This window comes from Macadamia integrifolia, chromosome 3, assembly GCF_013358625.1.
Source record: "Macadamia integrifolia cultivar HAES 741 chromosome 3, SCU_Mint_v3, whole genome shotgun sequence".
NCBI lineage: Eukaryota > Viridiplantae > Streptophyta > Magnoliopsida > Proteales > Proteaceae > Macadamia > Macadamia integrifolia.
In genome coordinates, this window is record NC_056559.1 from 37428921 (window position 1) to 37443452 (window position 14532).

A 14532-nucleotide genomic window follows, 5' to 3' on the forward strand; every position below is an offset into this window, starting at 1 on the left:
ATTCAGCTTTGGAATCGATTACAATTCGAATCCATTCAACCTCTCTGTTTTGCCACCTTGGTAGATGGATGGATGGATGTCTGTCTCATGACTCCACCGAATCTATCTATATTCTATGCGCATAACCCAAAAACTAATTATTTTTATTAATATATATTCTTCCCCTGAGGCCTTGATTGATAGATTTATTGGTTGGACTTGGTTTGGTTTTCAAATTACACGTGTCTCATTAGGTATTCCGCCCCCCACTCTGTCAGGGATTTGGGTAATGTATGCAAAGCAACCATGCATAGGTATGCATGCGAATTGGCAAATATGTGCGTTGGAGATGGATGGATGGCTCCATGGAGTTTTTGTTTTTTTGGTGGAAGATGGCTCCATGGAGTTGATTTCCATAAAAGAGTAAAGAGTAAAGAGTAAAGAGTAAAGAGTGAAGAGTGAAGACAGAGGACACGGGCAAATACGCTAAGTGCAGGGGTATTGATGCAAAAAGCCCCAAAAATTACAGAGGAAAACGTAAAACGAAAATTGGAAACTCGTCCGTCAGCTATCGAAACGGCAAACGCAAGGCCCTACTTGGGTGTGTAGACCTATGGTAATCGAGCCCTTTTCCGGCCTCTGCATAGAAACCTGAAGGGCTCTGTAACTGGGATTGTGGCTCTGGCTGGCAGCAAGGGAGTGATATAACGGCCACAGGAAACGTTTCTTTGGGTTTCATCTTCGGCGTAGAAGCACTAACTGGTATACCTTCCGTTTTATCTCTCTGCTTGTTTCTAAGCCCTAGGCATCAAATTCTTGTATGTAAATATCAGAGTATAGGGTTTTCGTTTCACCATCGGTCTACTGCTATTTATTTGTGACGGATCGACTTGATATATTTATTTATATGGGTTTCCTGTTTTTTCACTTGATAGTTCTTCCTAGCGGGTACTTGTTCTAGTTTTGAACATCCAAGACGGTTTTTCTGTCAAAGCTTGATAGCAAAATAAGAGTAAACGAAGTAACTTTTGTAGATCTACAAATTCGGCTGATATTTAGAAGGAACTGGCGGTGAAAAGTCAGATTTCCTAGGAGAGGCCAATATGTGGAATTGCTTTGGAAATCCATATCCAGATCGTCTTTTTTATGAGTTCTTTTTTGATATATGTGAAAGAAATCAAACGAATATGGATTGGAATATCCCAAATCACTCAAAAGGTTTGGAAATAAATAAATTATTAGGAATTATGATATGTTACCTGCATGGATTGGAGATCTGGAATTCTGATATGTTACGAGCATGGATTGTTGTTGTTATTATTATGTAGTCATTGTTGTAGTTATTGAATGAGTCCTGAGGGATTATTGGTAGCGGATAATGGTGGAAGGAAAAGTATTAGATGAATGAAAGTAGACTGGATTGATGAACAAAATGCTCCAACTATTTTATCTCTTTTCTCCCCTACCATATTTTCTCTCTTTCTTATTCTATCTTCTCTCCATAATGTGCAAACATCATGATATGTTTGTATAAAAATGTGGAATGAGTTGATATTACCTGTGTTTTTTTATAGCATTTAAATCCACTACTGCCCTTATCTCTAGTTCTGAATCTCACAGAAATTAGCAAACATAAACTTAAACAATTTGTTCAAATCGTTGGTTGTGGGTATTATCCTCCACTATTCATGTATAACTTCATGGAAATAAGCATAGTATGAAAACCCTTATGTATGGTAGGGACAATCCATTACAACTCAAGTCTTCTTCAAAATGTAAACTATTCTAGAACTTTAACGAAATAGAAACTAAGGGATGGAATGTAGGACGCTTGTCCAGTGGCTCCAGCCTTCTAGAAACACTACAAAATAGAGAATACATCTTACTAAAATAGAAACTGACACTAATCACTTATAGGACTTAAATCTGTAATATTTGGGCTTATAGAATTGGCTCATTACAATAATAAACCCAAAAATATTAAGCCCATGTAATCCATTGGACACTTGGTCCATTTTTTGTTCAATTTGATAGCATGGTTTGCTACCGTTCCCCTTTTTTTTTAGATGATGCTTTCATGAAAATATGTGATGCAGAACCCGGGTCACAAAACCCAATTCTGGTTCGCTGTGGGCCCACCCAAATAATAGAAGACCCAAATCAAAGATTTAATCGCAAAATAGTGAATATTATGAAGTTTATTAGAGTATTTAATGGCAAAACAGTGAATATTATGAAGTTTATTAGAGTAATGGCAGCAATGTAAATAAATGGTAATCTTAAGGGTAATTGAGCAATAAGATATGGGATGGGATACAGTAGGGAATACGATTTATTGTAAAAGTCTAGACTCGGAACAAATTAAAAAAAAAAAAGGATAAGAAACGATAATGCAAAAGAGGGGGGCATTATGGGAAACTAAAATAATAAGATAAGGGGTTAGAAGAATCATGAGAAGAGGGGGGTGGTCTTTTACCTCCAGCCAAAGCAAGGGGCGGAAGAACTAGGGAGACTTTGAATGAGTGATCTCTCTCGTTTGGGAGTCTTTCAACCCAAAATTCAAGGGATAGGTGCTATACTCATGAGTCTCTCAAGTGTAACAAATTCCAAGTCAACAGAACCAGCAACAGCAGAATCAGAAGGACCTGAAACCAATTCTGGTGGTAAGAACCAGGTCAGTTCTTGGGTTAGGATCTTATGACAGGGAATTATTTGGGGGCGAGGTTTTAGGGATTGAATCCACCCTAGCAAGAAGATCTAGCCCTGAAATATTAGGTCAACCTATGATATAAAAGTAGAGCTCCAGCAAACCTTCTCAGTGAACAGTACTGCTAGCAGGGTGGAGAAACTTTAACAAAGATAAAGAAGAAACCTCAGTAGAACTCAAATTGGTAATTTCCCTATATGTCTAATAGCCATCCCAAATTAAAAGATTACATATCTTTCCAAATAAAATAAATTCTAAATATCTTACTGAACAACTACCAAACTTGGACCCAGTTCTTGGTTGGGGCACTCGAATGGGTTTAACCCGATCCAAAGAATTGCTCCTACATCAATATGAATCTGCTGGCCGCCTTCTTTTGAACCGTATCAGTTTTTGTGATTAGCATATTCCATAAAAAACCGAAGCAAAGTTTCAGTAAATTATATTGGTTCAGGATATTTTTATATCAGACCATATTTAATAAATTAGATTCTGAAATCAATGTTGTCTAAGTGGATTTATTAAGTAATGTAGAAAGCCTAGTAATATGGAATCTTTAATGGATTAATGTTCCTGGTATGATTGATTGGTGCAAAGCTATTTCAACTTTTTTCTGTTGTGTACATCCCAAGTTTTAGATTTTTCCTTGAACCACTATCATAGATGCAACAACATCCAAAACCTTATCCCAACTTAATGGGGTCGACTACATGGAGATTCCAAGCAATGACGAGCGCTAGGATCCATGCAAAAAGATTGACGGGTTATGGCTTATTATAGTCACCACTGTAAATCAACTATATACTTATAATGACAAACTATAATAAGGTACCGGCTATCTACCTGATGTACCATATAGATCGGTTAAGCCAAAGCGTCTTACATGCATTACATCCACTACCAAGGCAATCCATCACTCAACCTACTTTTATGAAAAGAGGAATGAGAACGAATTCTTGACAGCCTCGCTAAGCATGAAAGTAACAACTTGAATACACAACTCTGCATTGAAAACTAGATATACAACACAGAACTTCTCATTGAAAACTAGATAAGCAGCCCACAACTCGAGCCGGAGGTATCTGTGAATAGCGGTTCAATGCACCAGCATAAAGCCCACCACCGCAAACAAACCAATTATAACTCACGTGTGTTACGTCCACCACCAAGACAATCCACCATCAGGCCTACTACAATGTAATAAGGATTTGGTAGAAGCAAGCTCGGAAGTCCCACCAAGCACGAGCAAACCATTATCATTGATGATTGCTTCAAAATCTATGCAAAAGAGATATTGAAAGTTCCATGTCACTCGGTATTGCCAACACATATGGTTTTCCTTAAATTTTTTTTTCCTTTCAATGTTGGAATGTTCCCTCTTCTCTGCCACAGTAAACCCAGCAGCATGGCTCTTTGTTGATTGATTGGAATGGTTAAAAGGCATTGAACCATTTTGAAGCATAACCAACTGGTTGAAATGATTCTACAATGATTTTCTAGTTGCTTGATGTAACTTTTTGGATTTTCGTCTTCTGGAAGGAAAACTTCCTTAAGTCCATTGATTTTAATTTTTACATTTAAATTCATTATTTAGATCGATTATTTTCTGTGTTTGCAGGTTGTTATATACATTTTGTTGCTCTCATATCCACTGAAATGGCTGATGGACATGAAACTGACAAGAACATTGAGATATGGAAGGTCAAAAAATTGATAAAGGCGCTTGAATCTGCAAGAGGCAATGGAACTAGCATGATCTCTCTGATCATGCCTCCACGTGATCAGATTTCTCGTGTCACGAAGATGTTAGGTGATGAATTTGGAACTGCTTCAAACATAAAAAGTAGGGTTAACCGTCAATCAGTGTTGGGTGCTATCACATCTGCCCAGCAGAGGCTGAAGCTTTACAATAAGGTTCCTCCTAATGGATTGGTGCTTTATACTGGAACTATTGTTACAGAGGATGGGAAGGAAAAGAAGGTGACTTTTGACTTTGAGCCTTTCAAGCCTATCAATGCATCACTGTACCTCTGCGATAACAAGTTCCACACAGAGGCTTTAAGTGAACTCCTAGAATCTGATGATAAGTTTGGCTTTATTGTTATGGATGGGAATGGGACCCTTTTTGGGACATTAAGTGGAAATACACGGGAGGTGCTTCATAAATTCACAGTTGATCTTCCAAAGAAACATGGAAGAGGAGGGCAATCTGCTCTTCGATTTGCCCGTCTTCGAATGGAGAAACGTCACAATTATGTGAGAAAGACAGCTGAGCTTGCCACACAATTTTTTATCAATCCTGCCACGAGTCAACCTAATGTTTCTGGTTTAATACTTGCTGGGTCTGCTGACTTTAAGACAGAATTGAGCCAGTCTGATATGTTTGATCCCCGTCTCCAGGCCAAGATCCTGAATGTTGTTGATGTTTCTTATGGAGGGGAAAATGGATTTAATCAAGCCATTGAACTTTCTGCAGAGATTTTGTCAAATGTTAAATTCATACAAGAGAAGAAACTGATTGGGAAATATTTTGAGGAGATAAGCCAAGACACTGGGAAATATGTATTTGGTGTGGATGATACTCTAAAGGCTCTGGAGATGGGTGCTGTTGAGACACTCATCGTTTGGGAAAATCTTGATATTAACAGGTACACACTGAAAAACAGCACTACGGGTGAAATTATCATAAAGCACTTGAACAAGGATCAGGAGACTGATCAGAGTAACTTCCGAGATCCAGACACTGCTGCAGAATTGGAGGTTCAGGATAATAAGGTGTCTCTGCTTGAGTGGTTTGCTAATGAGTACAGAAACTTTGGCTGCACTCTTGAGTTTGTCACTAATAAATCCCAAGAAGGCTCGCAGTTCTGTAGAGGTTTTGGTGGCATTGGGGGCATACTCCGTTACCAGCTTGATATGAGGTCCTTCGACGAGCTTTCTGACGATGGAGAAGCATACGAAGATGTTGAATAGCAATCAATCAAACCCAATTCAAAGACCGGTGCAGAGGGATTTTGTAAAAGGGCCTACACTGGGTCAGCAGGTCAAGTGCTGGCTGCTGCTGCTCCTTGGGTCATTGTGAGAGGCTTTGTGGAGTATTAATTAAGGTTTGCTGCTTCATCCTCATCTTCTGTGTGCAGTTATTAAGAATTCCATGGCTTTTCAAATGGGGGTATTCTTTTTTTTTGCTAGAAATCAGAATTGTATTAAAGAGAAAATGGGAAAAAATAGATTACAAACGAAAAGGAAAAAAAACATTAGCTTTGAAAGGACCCCACCTTCAGCATTGCCATCAGCACGGTCCTCCAAAGCTATCTGCAAAATCTAAATCTGGATTTCGAATACATGTCATTCCTAATTTCCTCAAAAACATGAGGGAAGTCTTCCATAGTGCTCGAGACTTTTGTTTTCACAGTGGATTTGGCAAGATAGTCCGCGACTGGGTTTGCTTCCCTGAAATAGTGTGTGATCTTCCATGAGATAGAGCTGAGATACTGATGCTGAACAGCCGTAACAACTGCGACGGAGTCAGACTCAATCCATAGTTTGGACACCCCTTGGTGCATGGCATAGCAAATACCTTCCAAAAGACTCCTAGATTCAGCATAGTAATTGGTTCAAATGCCCAGATAAATCTTGAAGGAAAAAATCACCTTTCCCTGAGAGTCACGCATGAGACCATCGGCACTTGCTCTTCCAAGGTTCCCCATGGAACTGCCATCAACATTTAGCTTCGACCAAGAGAAGAGGGGCTTACACCAATTAATTTCAAGAATGACAAGGGGATTGCCAGGGGACGCCTTGAGACCCAACTTTCTATAGCAAAGAAGGTCCAAAGTGGTTCGAATGACCCCCTTCATGTTTAGATTAGCTTCCTTTAGAGCCCTTAGGACTCTGGAGAATAGCAGAGAAACATCTCCTCCCTTGCTACCATGCATTCTAATGTTTCTTTCTTGCCAAATAGCATTGGCAGTGAGGATGAAACCAGCCACCCAAGGGTCCTTCAGAGATAAGATTCGGCGTTTTCTCTTCCACCAGGATACTAAATCAAGAATGGAAGACTGTTTTTTCCACGCCAAACCAAAACAATTTTAAAAAGGTTCCAAATCTGTCTTGAAACACTGCAGTCAAGAAAGAGGTGATTCAAAGATTCAGGCCCCAATTCACACGCGATGCACCTGGACGCTAGCGAAATCCCTTTCCTGCTGATGAGATCATCAGTGGGCAGCTTTTCATGACATGACCTCCAAACAAAAGTGGACTAGCGGGGGGGGGGGGTGAGACATTTCATCCATACAAGGCCACGCCAGGGAACTTTTTGATTTTTGCAGCGAATGTCGTTCCAAGCAGATTTTGTGTTAAAATCTCCTAAGGTAGACATGCTCCATAAACATTTGTCTTCCATACCATCTCTAGGAATAAGAATTTTTGAAGCAGCAGAAAAAATGTTTTGGAGAAAGAGAGAAGAAACCTCGGGGAATTTCCACTCATAATTGTTGATGAAATTTGCAACCTTCAAGGAGGTGGACGAGAAGATGTCATTGCCCAAGGAGGCTAACTCCTGGATAGATTCTTCACCAAGCCATCTATTCTTCCAACAGTTTATTGAAGCCCCATTGCCTACGATCCATCTCTCTTTACTGGAAACAAAATTCCACATTTTTTGGAGACCAGGCCAAATCGAAGAAGATTTGTACCCCTTTTTGAACTCTTCATTTTTCCTTAGATATCTGGATTTTATAAGGGCACCTAAGGTAGAAGAAGAATGCCTGATATACCACACTTGCTTGCTGATAAGGGCTTTATTCACATCCCTCAGACGCCTTATACCTAAGCCGCCCTCTTGCTTGGGCTTGCAGACCAAGTCCCATTTGACCGTCACTCCTTTAGAAGAGTCGGGATCACTAGTCCATATGAAATTCCTCATCCATAATTCCATAGTCTTCAAAAGGGAACTAGGCCACCAATACACAAGAAGTTGTGAGACGGCATACCAGATATGACGGATTTGACAAGCTCTACCCTTCTAGCCATAGACAAGTGCTTCCCCTTCCGACCAGCCATCCTCCCTTTAATTTTGTCCATCACAGGGAGTAACAACTCTCTTTTAACTTTGCTCGTAAAGATTTCCACCCCTAAATATTTTATAGGGAATTTACAGATGGAAATTCCAAGGGTGTCAGAGATAAGTTGCTTCCTTTCTAAAGGCATTCTCCCAAGAAAAAAGCTTGCTCTTGTCCAAATTTATCTGATGCCCCGAAAATTGCTGATACTTTGATAAAAAATATCATCAGCAAATAACAGGAAACCTGGCATCGGGACTCCTCTCGGCCCCTTGAGGGGTAGAAACTGCTTGTTTTGAATCATGGAATGGATCCCCCTACACAGAACTTCCTCTGCCAGAATAAACAAAAGGGGGGAGATAGGGTCACCTTGCCGAAGTCCTCTCTCAACCCCAAAGAAGCCAATTGGACCTCCATTGAGGAGAACGGATATTCTGGAAGAAAGAAGGATTTGATGAAGCCATGCTATCCATTTGTCAGAGAAACCAAATTTTCTCGGGACTTGGAAGAGGAAACTCCAAGAAACTGTGTCAAAAACCTTCTGGATGTCGATTTTGATACCCAAACCACCACCTCTGGTAGAATCAAACATGAGGTTTGTAAGTTCAGAAGCCTGACAAATATTTGATTGAATGATCTTGCCTTTCTGATAGGCCCCTTGCTTTTCTGAGATTAGCTTGGGAAGGAAAGTGGAGAGTCTAGAGGCTATGATTTTTGACAACATTTTACAGAAAAAGTTACTCATGCACAACGGCCTGAATTTGTCCAAGGACTTTGCACCATCAACCTTAGGGAGTAAGACTAGAAAGTTGTTATTGTTCCCCTTTGGAAGGATTCCAGAGCGGAAAAAACCCCCCACTGCTCTGCAAACCTCATACCTTACTAGCTCCCAACATTGTCTGAAGAAGGCACTAGAGAAACCATCAGGCCCCGGAGAGCTATCGGGGTCTAAGTTTCAAACAGCTTGCTTGATTTCGTCTTCACTAGGAATAGCGTCCAATCTACTAATATCTGACTCATCCAAGATCCGAAGAATGCAATCCAAGAGCTCACCATGCTCGACTACAGGCCTGGCTTTATGAAAGGATTCATAGAAATCCACCACATGAGTAGCCATCTCATCGGGACGAATAACTAAATTACCATCTCATGGTGTTTTTGGATCTTCTTATCTTAGCAGAGAGATGGAAAAATTTAGAGTTGCAATCACCTTGAGAGAGCAATTTTTTCCTTGCCTTTTCCGCCGAAAGCTTTTCATGATTGTTAAGAGCAGTTAAATACTTTGTTTTTGCATCAGCCTCTAGATTATAGAGATGGTCATCAATGCCATGTTGATCAATCTGCCCTTGAATATGATCTAACTCTTCCTTGGCAGCTTTAAGGGCAATGTCAAAATTTGGAAATACAGACCTCGCCCAACCCCGAAGCACATGCTTAAGGCGCTTCAGCTTTTGTGCAAGGACATATGTAGGCGAACCAAAAACAGGCTCTTTCCATGAATTTTCAACCACAGCCATAAAATCATCATTCTCCATCCAGAATCTCTGGATCCTGAAGGGGTAGTTTGTCGGCTTCAAAACAGACTCAGAGATTATGAGTAAAGGGGAGTGATTGGACGAGAAGCATTGCACCTCCTGGGAGCAGTTGCGAAAGATATTGATCCATTCTTCATTGCAGAAACTGCGATCAAGAACAGCCATAACGTTCCCTCTCTTTCTATTATTTGACCATGTGAATTTGCTCCCACGAGATGGAACCTGAATCAGATTTGAGGCATCAATGGCAGCACTAAACTCCGACGCCGACCAAAGATTAAAGGCACCTGGACCTCTTTTTTCATGAGAAGCAAAAGTTGCGTTGAAATCTCCAACCACCAACCATGGCGAGGTGTCCACTGGCGTTGCAGCAACATCTAGCCAGAGGTCTCTTCTTGTAGCCCGAAAGCAACTTGCATGAACAAAAGATACAAAAATCGACTGACAATGCCAAGTAACGGTCAAGGTGATAAACTGTTCAGACATGGCAACCACGATAGGTTTATTTAAAAATCTCTTTCATAGGATCCACAAGTTTGGCAGCTTATCAGTTCTAGAATTGTGAATCATACACTCTTCATAACCCAATTTATTAAAATAAATGGCTGGAAAATCACCTACCTCCACCATAGGCTCTGCTATGCACACAATGTCTGGATTCTTGTCTTTAAGAAGATTACTCAAGGTAGCCCGGGCAGAAGCCTTCTTTATCCCCCTTATATTCCAGAAGAGGGCACGCATCATCAATATTTGGTTGGGGTTGTGCGACCAGACTTTCTTGTCTGCGCTGCATGAGCCAGTTGTTTTCCCTTTTTTTTTTTTTAACCTCCATGCCGTCATTTAGCTCTTTCTGAAGGGCAGCTTCATCAACGACGCTGACTTCAGGGTAGTGAAGGGTAGGGTGCCCCTTGTTAATTGCAGTTGGAGCAATGGATCAAAGAATATGATCTTCATGATCATCCACGCCATCCTGGGTAGAGGCCAGACTGCATTGCCTTAATGCAGAGTTTACTTATTCCTGAACCGACCCACCAAGCTGGTCTTGAACTGATCCACCAATTTGAGGCCGCTCCATTTGCGTCATCTGACCCATCTGGAGCAACAGAACCTTCCATATGCGCTATCGGATTTTCTCGCATGTGACTTGAAGAAAATCACGTAGGAGATAAGTCAACCACAATGTTTCCATCAAAAAGGCAAGGAATCAGGGAGTTTCCTTGATTTGTTGGAATGGTTTGAGAAGGAAAGGATAGACTTTCCATAGGAGTCTTTCCAAAGTTGGACTCTTTTTGAAAATTGCCGGAAGATTGTGCATCCACCGTCCCTGACGGCCTCTTCTCCACCCAGACAACACCTGCAACGCCTCTAGAGGCAACTTTGTCTCTTTCATTGCGCTTAGCATTGGCGATCTTCTTGTCTTTACAAACCTGAATAGTATGCCCAACACACTTGCAAAAACCGCACATACCCATCGCATCTTCATATAGGATCCTTTCTGTGAACCAAAATAAATCCCCAATACCAAGCTGTTGTCTTTCCACTTGAATTTCCTCAAGTCTTTGATCGGAGTTCTCCATCTCCACCAGTATCCGAGCAAAGTTACCTATGGAGGCATTTCTCGTTCGCTTGTCGATGTCCAGGTGGCGACCTACGGCTTTGGCCATTGGACAGAGGATTCTTTCATGCCAGTATTCAAACGGAAGCTCTGGAAAGTGAATCCAGACTAACTTGGTGGTTGCGTTCCTGTGGTGCATGTTAAAATCTGGCCTCCATCGCTGGAAGCGAATGGGTTGCCCATAGACCTTAAAAGGACTCCTTTTCCAAACGTTTGCCATGTCCATCAGAATTAAATTGAAAGAGTGTAACCCAATCCCATTGGCAAAATAACAACTCTCTCCTTGAGGTTCCAGGCTGCCGCGGCTTTTCTTCTAACCTCATCTAAAGATGTAAAATGAAAATCTAATATGGCTACAAGAGCATAGCGATAATGCAGAAGCCGCTCCTCGTAAGCATCTTGCGGAATCACTTTGTTTGGTTTCCGGCGTGGATGGGCTCAGGAAGGTCGTCCACATCTGGCAATATACCACTTACAACCTTTGCATATGACTTCTTTCGGAAGGCTGTACGAAGAAATTGTAGCCTTACCTTCAGGGGGTCTTGTCCGAGAGGGCTCTCCAACATCCACCGCCCTGGCTGGAGAAGACCAAAAATCTGTGATCAGTTTCTGCTTCCCACGGTCAGGAGGCCTACTACCTAGTGCAAGGCCGCCGCTCAAAGCCCCATTCGCACCCTCCTCTGACATATTCCTCTTTCCCCTTCAAATGGGGGTATTCTTTTCTTATGAACATTCCTTTTGAACTAGGAGCTTTACTTTGCTTTTTAAATCTGGTGCACTTCCGGTGATTTTGTAGGGAGATTTGGTGGAGCAGCTGGATTGAATTACTGGACGGAGGGAAGGAAGCTTCTTTCTTGGCTGTACGAGATGATGATGGGTACAAAGCATGCCTTTGATTTTTCTGGCGACTTGGTTGTTGATGGGGTCATGATGGATGGTATTTCAAAATCTTATTTTTGAATTGGCTAGTTATGGTAGTGTGCCAACTAGTTGCAGTATGGTACTGTTGCAGAAGAGTCTCGAGCTCTCTTGTTTTATGTTGCTTTTAAGTTGAAGCCTGGTGTTGTCCAGGTCCTTGATCTTGGGGAAGTCCTGTGAACTTCCATAAGTTTCAAGTGGTAATATACTTCATCTGTTGTAGCCCCTATAGTGGGAAGTGGGAACATGTTTGATGGGCAATGTGTGGATTAACCGTTGCCTGATACTACTACTCTACACCTTTTGATGATTTTGATTGTTTAATGGATGTACTACTTCTTGAACTATATTTGAACAATGCCAATGAATGTGTCTGGAAATCCCTTGTCGTTTGAATTGGGGATCGTCGTCAGAAGCATTTGGATGGTTTTCAAGTGTATTGGAGGATGGCAATGATGAGCTTTACCTTCGGTCACCCAAACTCTACTTAATCATGGCGACGGTCCTTCCATCCATCCCTCTCTCTCTAACATAGTAATATGTTATGAAGAAGAGAACTTACAGAAATGAGTCGGGTTAATGTGCTGGTTGCAGTCCCAAAGCTATTTCTCTTGATTTACTTGATTGTCGGAACTTGCAGCGGCAAAGATGGAGAGAGTTTACCTTTTCAGGATTCGGATACCCTAGAGATCGAACAGGGTTTAATCCACTTCCCTCTGTTTTTGCTGCGACCGTTGGAACACTCACTGGGAGATCCCAGCACCTACATACTGGATAGTATCCAAATCTGGCACGTCATCTTGGACTGGATCCATAAGACATAATATGCGAACCCCAGAGCGCGAGGCATATGTTTGTGCACTGTTGCTGGCCATCCAATGTGCATTGAAAGGGCTGGTGCACTTGAGAGGATCTCGTTCTCATCTTAACCTAGATCTATAATCCATAATATATGAACCCTCTTGCATTGGAACTGGAGGCACTGGGGGGCAGGAGGCATCGATGCCTCTCAATTGTGCCAGTCCCTTCAGTCTGCAGCCAGGGCATTGGGGTTGCCAATACTCCAATGTTGCATGCATTGGGGCACCAGGGCCATTGGTGTACATGTAGATACTCCTCTCCAATGCCCCGATGCATCAATGTACCTATGGATACATTGGGTGCACTGGAGGAGCACTGACGCATCGGATGGTCTGGTGATGCTTGCCCTTGAAACCATAGAGTTTGGCGAGTCTTGTCTATACAATTGTGTCCAGTGCGCATTGGATGCATGAGTGTACCTATGGATACTCCCCTCTAGTGCATTGGTGTACCTACAAATACTCCTCAATCCCGCTCAATTGAGTTGAATGAAAGCATCCATTGGAGGAGGTTGGCGCACTTGAAAGGATCTTGTTCCCATCTTAACCTGGGATCCATAAGATATAACATGCGAACCCCATTGCGCAAGGCATATATTTGTGCCCATCTGGGGTCAATCATCCTAAGTAACTTTTTTTTTTTTTTTTCATAAATCATCATCTTAAGTTACATTAGATGAAATGGTCATTGGTTATGAAAAATAGTTATACCGTTGGTCATGCTTCCGTCTGATTCCATTTGGGCTGAAATTTGAAAGATGAAAACCACAATTAGTGTTCCATATGAGTTTCCACAAGGCATATATTTGTGCAAATGCGAGAATCCTCCTTGGAAGGCCTGTGCGGGAAACTATAATAGATCATGCATCACCTAGTGGTTTGCAGTTGACCAAGAATAACTTCGATTGATGTCTCTAGGAGTAATTGACTTCTTTTTTTGCCGTCCAAAAGTTTCAACATTGGCCCACATTCACAATTTATGCACGGCTATGCATAGTGCATATATGGTTCTGCACCCAACTGTTGGATGGGCATGGGCATGGCATGACTATATATGGTACACAGCCCCTTCATCCATCTAATGGTTTAGTGTACAATTGTACACAAAACCTCTCCAGTCTGACTTCTTTGATTGATTTGTGTTTCTAGTTCCCTCTTTTTGGGAAGGAATTCCAACTACATATACTAGATACCAATTTCTGTTTCTCAGTTCCATCTCTTCTTCTCAGCTGTGATTAATAATTAATGTATCCTTGCATGCTCCTATTCAGACCACGTATCGTCTTATCGATGATGACCACGTACTGAATGTGCACCACATGTTCAAAAGAAAACTTAATTGTCAAGTTCTCTCTTGTCGTCACAATAAGCGAGGGGGGTTTTTTTTTTCTCTTTTTTTTTTACAAAAGCTGTAGTTTATTAAATGGGTAGATTCTAAGATTCTCTCTTCACATGTTAAATTTCTGTTCATATGAAATTTGTTTAAAAGTAAAGCATAGAAAAATATGAGAGATCCAATAACTGTCATATTACCAACAGATGTGCATAGACATGCACATGGATGCAAGTGATTAATGTACTCCCTGAATATCCATAATTTTTTAATTCAATATAGTATCATTGTATCTGCTGATATGTATTGGTATCAGGTGGATCCGATATCAATACATATGGAACCGAGATGGCTCGGACACAAGGGCTAAAATGGTATTTTAATAAAAAAAAAAAAAAACTGGCCTTTTGATCTTGAATCGATTCGATACGACTGATTCATGACCGATACGGATACCATATCACAATACTTCGTTTTATGTCCTTTACTTAAAAAAAAAAAAAATTACTGCGTTTTCTATCA

General features: G+C 41.2%; 2 protein-coding genes across 2 annotated transcripts; one reads left to right on the forward strand and one right to left on the reverse strand.

Moving 5' to 3' along the window:
• The first annotated feature begins 421 nt into the window (after positions 1–421).
• LOC122073088 (eukaryotic peptide chain release factor subunit 1-3-like) lies at positions 422–12164 on the forward strand. Its single transcript, XM_042637602.1, has 3 exons — positions 422–741; positions 4305–5793; positions 11696–12164. Exon 2 carries the CDS (start codon positions 4343–4345, stop codon positions 5657–5659), a length of 1317 nt encoding a protein of 438 aa, XP_042493536.1. The 5' UTR covers positions 422–741; positions 4305–4342; the 3' UTR covers positions 5660–5793; positions 11696–12164.
• Positions 10439–11119, reverse strand: LOC122074445. Its single transcript, XM_042639253.1, has one exon. It carries the CDS (start codon positions 11117–11119, stop codon positions 10439–10441), a length of 681 nt encoding a protein of 226 aa, XP_042495187.1.
• Positions 12165–14532: the final 2368 nt, after the last annotated feature.

Coding starts and splice junctions, on each gene's coding strand:
- LOC122074445 (XM_042639253.1), bottom strand. CDS start 11,119: ATGGCAAACGTTTGGAAAAGGAGTCCTTTTAAGGTCTATGGGCAACCC.
- LOC122073088 (XM_042637602.1), top strand. CDS start 4,343: ATGGCTGATGGACATGAAACTGACAAGAACATTGAGATATGGAAGGTC.